Below are 8,504 nucleotides of genomic sequence, written 5' to 3'. Positions count from 1 at the left end.
TAATGAGAAAAGAGGTGTTTAGAGTAACATAATATGTTACCATCACATAACACTTCCTAAGGTAAGATGAGTCTATAAGCTAATAAATACAACCGCTTATGACACTACTTCTATGTTACTCCCCACTATGAAGATAGTAACATAGACTAGTGCCATATGCATGACACTAGTGTATGTTACTCCCCACTATGACTAGCCTGAGCATAGTATAGCCGGCTGCTGGGCTATAAGATGTTGCCACATCATCTATAGCAAAGTTTATAGCCGGCAAGTATAATAGTGAGATGCTCTAAGTAGTACTACTTCTTGATACATGGCCCATCGTCTTCTCTCATAAAGTGTTCAGTAGCACGTGCTACAGCCGGCTGTTAGTAGTCCGTTTCTCTTCTCTCTCTGCCAACTCAGCAACAATATATTATTTTAAATTTTACAGCTCGCCACATCACCTTATTATAGTTGCTCTATTACGGTATGCAACCGAACGAACTCGGATCACAGTACTCGCAAACACAAGTGAACTAAACCACGAAAATGGTCTTTTCCTTTTCCATCTCCGGAGAGTGAAGAGAGCCTCTAAGCATAAACTCACTACCTACCTACCTGATTTTTTTCCCGCGGCCGTTGTGGAGTCAAGTCTGAACTTGAAGTCGGCCCCACCTTCCGTTTACCTACTCACTCGTCGACCGTTGATCTCGTCAAGCAGCGCCGCCCCCTCCCTCCCTCCCGGTCAGAGGACGACCGGGGATGAGATTAAACTAGCACTAGAATAATCAGACGACTCGTCCGTAATAAGATTTTTATCCGCCAACTGCGTAACGAACGGGGCAGGCTCATCACTTCATCAGGAGGATCGATCTCGCTATCGCGCTCACCGAACCCCCTCCTCCTGAAACTTCCACGCCCGTTTTCTTCGCCACTTGTCGTCGTCTGGTCCAGCTGCAGAAAAAGTCTCCCTCCCATTTTTCTACTCCCATACTAGGCCCGCCCCCTTCACACCTACAGCATGCTTTACTTTATCCTTCAAGTCCAATGCGTCTCTGCCAGCTAACCACCAATCGAATTAGTACAAAATGGCAGTCGTATAAAACAGCACCAGGAAATTCCCTCGCTAATCCTATACTAATCTGACACCATTCCAAAAGGTTCTCTTTTTTAAAGAGAGATTTCTACAGGTAGGGGTATCGTTTTAGCCGACATTTTGTAGCTATAAACCACTAAAGCTAGCATTACTATAGTGTGAAGACATGAGAATAAGGCATGGAAATCCCATGCGTGTGGACTTTTGAAACCGAAACGAGGGATGATGGATCGGCGGCCGTGCCATTTCCCGGACAATAACTGCCCAACTTCTAGAAACACGGCACCAACTGCCCCATCATCCTCCTCACCACCCCCCTGCTGCTGGTTAACTTAATCCCTCTCAAATTCGCACAAAATCTCCACCCTAAAGGCTGGATCCTCATACCACCATCATTGCCATCCCCAGTGAACCGCAAAGATTTCATCTTTGCTTGGTGGTAAAGGTCGCGGTGCGCTGCTGTTAATGGCTGGCTTCTAGAAAGTAGCAGAACGCATCCAGCCGGCCGGAGTCCGCGGACTCCCCGCCCCAGCCCACACGCCAGCCAGCCCCCTCCCACGCAGCAGCGCTACATACAAACCGCGCAGGAATTTCTCCCTCGATTTCCCTTTTCTTTTTCAACATACCCGTCGCCGCCGCCTCCTCCGCTGAATCTAGCTCTCGCCGCCGGCCGTCCGCCCCCAAATCACCCCGCTCCGCGGCCGTAGCTAGGCGCCATGGGGAACTGCTGCGGCGCGCCGTCGACGCAGGGGGGCGGCCGGGGGAAGAACCGTCGGAAGCCCAAGGCGAACCCCTACACCGTCGCGTACAACCGCGGCGCGGCGGCGCCGCCGGCGCGGGCGGGGCTGGTGGTGCTGCGGGACCCCACGGGCCGGGACCTGGACGACAAGTACGTGCTGGGCGGCGAGCTGGGCCGCGGCGAGTTCGGCGTCACCTACCTCTGCACCGAGGCCGCCACGGGCGCGCGGATGGCCTGCAAGTCCATCTCCAAGCGCAAGCTGCGCACCCCCGTCGACGTCGAGGACGTGCGCCGCGAGGTGGAGATCATGCGCCACATGCCGCCGCACCCCAACATCGTCAGCCTCAGCGCCGCCTACGAGGACGAGGACGCCGTGCACCTCGTCATGGAGCTCTGCGAGGGCGGCGAGCTCTTCGACAGGATCGTCGCCCGGGGACACTACACCGAGCGCGCCGCCGCCGCCGTCACCCGCACCATCGTCGAGGTCGTCCAGGTAACAAGGCAGCTTGCTTCTCTTGCTTGCTAAGCACCAGTACTGCTTGCTATGCCATATATTAGTTCAGTTATGAGAAGAATTGTTGGCTATTGCTCAAGCTATGTTAATAGTTGTAGTTGCTACCACTGGCAGCTTTGTGTTCATGAATTTAGCATAGACTAGTAAAGAAGAGGAACTCATGTTAGCTTTCAGCTTAGCTGAGCTTCAGAACTTAATTTAATTGTTCAGTTGTTCCGGATCGATAACCTGGTAAACCTTGGGGATTGGTTTCGTTTGTGTTAAATGTTTAACCGAACTGGCAATTAGTGAAATTGCTTTTAAGGAGTATCCCGATTTCTAAGTATATGTTCATGCAGGCTCTGCATCATGGGTTTGCATCAGTTTCTTGCACTATTGGATTGTTTTGTGACCTCTGACAATCTGACATGTACTCTTGCTTTGCTATTATATGGTGACAGATGTGCCACAGAAATGGGGTCATCCATCGGGACCTCAAACCAGAAAACTTCTTATATGCAAACAAGAAGGAGAGTTCTCCTCTGAAGGCAATTGATTTTGGGCTATCTGTGTTCTTCAGGCCTGGTATGCTCAGCAGACACCTGGTGCTCAGTAACATACCTTTGCACCTTATGATCTAGATTTGCTAAAATAAGCGGTGTCGATCTTCCCATTTTTCTTCTCTGATTTATGTCGTAATTTCAAGCCACTCACAGCAAATACGGAAACTCTTATTAAATTATATGATAGATCCACTGTATTTTGCTTGATTTTCCATCCCTGCAAGATGGATTTAACTTCCATTGATACAGTTTATTGAGAATATATGTACAATGTTTTGGCAGCAGAACTGAAGGGTTACTCATCATCGATGATGGCTTCTGTATGCAGGTGAACGGTTCAGTGAAATCGTAGGCAGTCCATACTACATGGCCCCAGAGGTTTTGAAGCGCAATTATGGCCCCGAAATCGATGTCTGGAGTGCAGGAGTTATACTTTACATACTTCTTTGTGGTGTGCCACCATTTTGGGCAGGTACTTAACTGAGGATTAGGCTGAATGTATGTTGCGGGAAAATTTATAAATCACCTTACAAATTCCTGCCATGTTGTGCAGAAACTGAACAGGGAGTAGCACAGGCAATTATACGCTCTGTGGTAGATTTCAAAAGAGACCCGTGGCCCAGAGTGTCCGAGCCTGCTAAAGACCTTGTCAGGCGGATGCTGGATCCAAATCCAATCGCACGGCTTACTGCAGCACAAGTACTTGGTGAGCATTATGGCTTTTCCTTTTCCATTGCATAACAGCATACATAATGGTGAATTGTGTTTGTATCTTATACGGTGATATGCCTGTTTTATGTCTTGGCCGTGAGCAGTTGATGAATATGAACTGACATGGTTATACCAATTGCTTCTATCAGACAATTTCCCTATTTCTTTTGTGACGTTGTTGGTTGCATGTGCAGAACATCCATGGTTACACGATTCCAAAAAGAATCCTGACATTCAACTCGGCGATACTGTCCGAGCAAGACTGCAGCAATTTTCTGCAATGAACAAATTAAAGAAGAAAGCCTTAAGGGTAAGACTCATTACATGTTAGTTCCAAGTTCCAACTACATCAGTATCCTCACTGAACAAAAACATTTATGCAGAATTAATGTCATCAAATAAAAGTCACATTTCAAATGGATTTCTCTAGTTAAATCAACTTATATGTTTTAACCTTTGCAGGTGATTGCTGAGCATTTGTCTTTAGAAGAAGTAGCTGACATAAAGAAAATGTTTGATAGCATGGACGTAAACAATAAGGGCCAACTAACCTTTGAGGAGTTCAAGGCTGGACTTCGTAAACTCGGAAACAAAATGCATGATTCAGATCTTCAGATGTTGATGGATGCTGTGAGTTACAAAACAAAATTTTCTACTACATATAAAAAAAATAGTCTGGTTTTTGAGAGGTCTGAAGGTAGTTACTCACTTTGCTTTTGCAGGCTGATGTTGATAAAAACGGCACCCTTGATTATGGAGAATTCGTTGCGGTGTCTATCCATGTGAGAAAAATAGGCAACGATGAACATATCCAAAAGGCTTTCTCATACTTCGACCAAGATAAGAGTGGGTACATAGAGATCGAAGAGCTTAGAGTGGCTTTGACGGATGAGGTGGATGGAGCTTGCGATGAAGACATTATCAATGGCATCATTCATGATGTAGATACAGACAAGGTCAGCCCTCTCATACCTTAACAACCCACTAAACTGTACAACATCTTTCTCAGAACTCAGAACATATGCTAATGACTCATCTACTACTGAAAACTGAAACCAACCTACTACCGAAAACTGATTTGAATATTAGTTTCTGGAATGATTCCACATGCATGACCCATGCCGGTGGTTCAGGATTCAAACGTTGCTGCAAGGCTTGTTCTTTTAAAGGATTCCCTAAATTATTGGCAATTGCTATCATTGCACCTATAATAATGATTTTGTAAAATCAAAGTCATACCTGACAGTCAATGGTAGTACTGGACGCCATAAAATAAGCGACATACCAACCAGACAAGGATAACGTTTAACCTAACAGGATTTGATATATTGAAAATAGCAGTTGAAAGTAGCAACATGTATGACTTGTTCAGCCTCCCTGAGGATCAAAGGCATACCAGACAGTCAAGAATAGTACAGTACTAGACATTGCAAAGTAAACGACATACCAGCCAGACCAGGTCACAAGGATAAATATAATAATGATATGATGTAATATGTAATTTGCGATTGAAAGCTGCAAGCTTGACTTGCTCAAACCCCCTAAGTTCAACCCTGACATCGATGTCCGTGTCGTGATCTTTGGACATTACAGGACGGGAAGATAAGCTACGACGAGTTTGCGGCGATGATGAAGGCGGGGACGGACTGGAGGAAGGCGTCCCGGCAGTACTCGAGGCAGAGGTTCAGCAACCTCAGCCTGAAGCTGCACAAGGACGGGTCCATCAGCGACGACCAGAAGTAGACCGAGCAGAGGTGTAAGAAACAGAAGGGGTGCTCTGTTTCTCACATCGAGTGCTCTGTCGAGCAGAACTACTGATCGTGATCGCCCCGAGCACGGGCGGGGTATATATTGACCATCGAGTGTCATGTTGTTTCGCTGTGCTGGGGTTTTGTTGTCGGGGTTTTGTCGTCAGATTTCACCAGCTCGTTTCTTTCTCCGGTTCTTTGTTTCTTTCACACGGTAAATGCAGCTACCACTCGATTCTTGGCGTTTGTTGTTTGTAAAGAAGATCGTAGCTTGTAAGTAAAATCGTTTGCAGTGTAAAATGTACAAAGGTAGCATGGGAAATGCTTAACAGAGGAGTCTTGGTCTTGCACTCATCACCCTGTGCTGCTGAGTGCTGACGGTTTTTCTTAGTCGAACCTGTGGAACGCAGAGGTTCCGGTTTGTCGGACGACACGGCAAATAGATGCAAGTTTCTGCCGTGACAGGTTATTTGGTCGTGCGTGGGAATTCTTCAGAAACACAGTACAGAATTCATCATCACTGTGAGCGCACCTATCATCGTCATCATCATCATCATCGCTGTGAGCACTTAAATCTGAATGAACATGGAGCCTAGCCATCTGGCCTATGCTTAGTTTGCGAAATAACCCTTCCTCCTCTTGCTAATACTGCAGAATGTTCTTGTATGCCCAATACCTTTTATAAGCAGTGATTTCAAATCCAGAAGTAAGGCTGACTACTCCTGGCTTGCCTCCGATAACGCAATTCCGGGAGGAGTCGGTGGTTGGGCACTGGACCCCTTCGGACCTGGAGAACGTGTGATACTGGGTCGGGGTTTGGTGAACCAACAGGTTGCTCCTTTAGTTGAAAAGTAGCAAGTATCGGACTTTTTTTTGTTTAATCTTTTTATTAAGAGAATGCAAACTTTCTGTCAAGGGAAAGTGGGTTCTTCTGCAAGAGCCCGCTTTGCTCTTGCAGCAGCACAAGCCGAGCTGGACCGCCAGAGATGACATGGCATGCCAAATAGTCCAGCATGGACCATTTGCATGAGCTATGGAGGCAGTCCATCCACATCGGCACATTGCCTCGGCTGCCCTTCGTAAGACCATGTGCAACTGTGATTTCCTTTACTGAATATGCAACCGAGGCCTTTTGGTGTACTTGCACATTCAACGTTGCATCAGCTGCACGTCTGAAAACCCTGTGCAACGGGAGGTTTAGTATATGCGCAACTGCTTCATGTTTACCACCACATCATTTACATGACACATCCAAAAACTGTGTGCAACTAAGTTTACTAAGGCCGTGTTCGGTAATACTCCGCTCCTCGCCAGGGAGCGGAGCGCCCATTTGGCTGCTCCCTCAAATTACACTAGATGCCGCTCCGCTCCTGCAGCAGAGTTAGGAGCGAAGAGTTTCCGAACGGCCCCTAAATGTGCAACTATGGCATTTTTGTTTATTTGCATATTGAACACCATGTGTGACTTAACGTGCAACTGATTTATCTTTTGGTAAAAAAGGGGGGGGGGTATAGGTTCCCGTGATTTGTTCTTCAGTTGTTGTAGTCACTGCTAACTACAGACAACCAATTATAGAGCCCAAGTTACAATAAACCGGCAATCCTAGTAAAAAAAGTGACACAATCCAACCACAGTGACAAAAATGAAACCTAGCTCAGCTACAAACACACATAGAAAAACAATAGCAAGAATAATTTTTAGATAAGATGTTTTTGGAATTACCCCTGCTACGTAGAATGGGATAGTGTCAACGTCCTTCATTATAGTACCGAAGATGCTCGTAGGCTGGCTTTTATTCAAAGATATGGAGATCCTGGTTTAGCAGCGGTTTCCCATCCTTGGGATTATGTCGAGCTTTTCGCATTAAGCACTGGGAGCAGAGAAATCCAATGGTTGCTTTTCTTCCTTTTCTGTTCTTAAATATAACTGAAAAGCATCTTGTTTTTTTAGTTGGAAGTGTAGAGGAAGATCGCAGAGAGATGAAACAAACAACACCCGATGGCTGACGATAGTCGACCGAGCACTAGTCGCTCCTTTTTTTTAAAACTTTGAACATGATTATAGGTAGACTGATTGCCCGGAAAAATCATAGGGTTTCTAGTTACCAATCGGACAACCTCCTGGAGTAAGGGCCATCAAAAGGTTTTTCTAGCTTCGTCAGACTAGCCATCCAGTGTAACCTTAATTCCACCAACTTTCAACGGCATTTTATCTTATTTATTATACCTAATTGGACATCTTTCAATACATCACATGAATACTAGAAAATAATAAATCTGATTTGTTGATTTTCTAAGTAAATCAATTTTTAAGGGTTAGTGTTGCACTAAGTAATCCCACAAAACAAGAATTTTCGGGGTGTGAAATATGGGGCACCTATGCGACAGGTGCGTGAAAATATTTCTGGTTTCAGTCAAATTGTCCCCTGTTCATAGGCTGAAAAACTTGCTAACATTTGTCCTTTATGCATGCACCCACACTATGCATGTAAATCACTGTGTACAATCACTGTCATGTACACAATTTTTTCTTAATAATTATATTTGCTTGCACACAAATACACTGTACCTCTACAAAATAATGGGAGGAGAAAAGAGGGAATTAAAACACCGATTTTAGTTTTTTTATTTTAGCACCATTATTCTGTTTTTAATTAAAATGAAACAACAAATTATATTGGTCATATCGGATTCCCACAATATTCTTACACTACGGGTTTTAATGCGTGGAATTAAGATCAACACAACAAGCTGGTTAAAAAAATTCGTTGAAGTAAAAACTTAAACTTAAACAAATAAAAAATAAGAACAAGAAAAAGTAGAATAAATTAGGGTCATTGGTAATTACCCTAAAGAAGAAAGAAAATGAAAAAAAACTTGTCATCATGAATGTCGATATTCTTTTCTATAACCTTGATATAATTATTATTTTACTTTAGACAAAAAATATGTGTAACCCGCAAAATAATAATAATAATATGTGTAGCAAAAATAAAAGGAAGTAGTATTATGCAAATATGCCTAAATGGACAATCATAAAGTTTTGTTGTCTAACTTTTTTCTTCCAAATAGGATTCATATCATTCTTTTAAACTTGCACACAAAATATGCAAAACTTCCACAATTCGATATTATGCAATGACATGTGTAAACTAGTGCAGGAACAAGTGTAA

The 8,504-nt window shown here is 44.3% G+C and overlaps 1 protein-coding gene across 1 annotated transcript; it reads left to right on the top strand.

Moving 5' to 3' along the window:
• The first annotated feature begins 1,342 nt into the window (after nucleotides 1–1,342).
• LOC100192126 (calcium-dependent protein kinase 8) lies at nucleotides 1,343–5,686 on the top strand. Its single transcript, XM_044543898.1, has 8 exons — nucleotides 1,343–2,310; nucleotides 2,772–2,895; nucleotides 3,202–3,345; nucleotides 3,427–3,579; nucleotides 3,779–3,894; nucleotides 4,047–4,214; nucleotides 4,307–4,540; nucleotides 5,178–5,686. The coding sequence occupies exons 1-8, from the start codon at nucleotides 1,795–1,797 to the stop codon at nucleotides 5,325–5,327; spliced, it is 1,605 nt and encodes a 534-aa protein (XP_044399833.1). The 5' UTR covers nucleotides 1,343–1,794; the 3' UTR covers nucleotides 5,328–5,686.
• Nucleotides 5,687–8,504: the final 2,818 nt, after the last annotated feature.

The sequence above is a fragment of the Triticum aestivum genome, chromosome 5D (genome assembly GCF_018294505.1).
Source record: "Triticum aestivum cultivar Chinese Spring chromosome 5D, IWGSC CS RefSeq v2.1, whole genome shotgun sequence".
Taxonomy (NCBI): Eukaryota; Viridiplantae; Streptophyta; class Magnoliopsida; order Poales; family Poaceae; genus Triticum; species Triticum aestivum.
This window is presented reverse-complemented; position numbering and strand designations above follow the sequence as displayed.

Excerpts from the sequence above, each read along its gene's own strand:
- LOC100192126 (XM_044543898.1), top strand. The coding sequence starts at position 1,795 with ATGGGGAACTGCTGCGGCGCGCCGTCGACGCAGGGGGGCGGCCGGGGG. Across the intron at positions 2,896-3,201 it reads ATCTGTGTTCTTCAGGCCTG|GTGAACGGTTCAGTGAAATC; the intron begins GTATGCTCAGCA and ends TTCTGTATGCAG. Across the intron at positions 3,346-3,426 it reads TGTGCCACCATTTTGGGCAG|AAACTGAACAGGGAGTAGCA; the intron begins GTACTTAACTGA and ends CATGTTGTGCAG.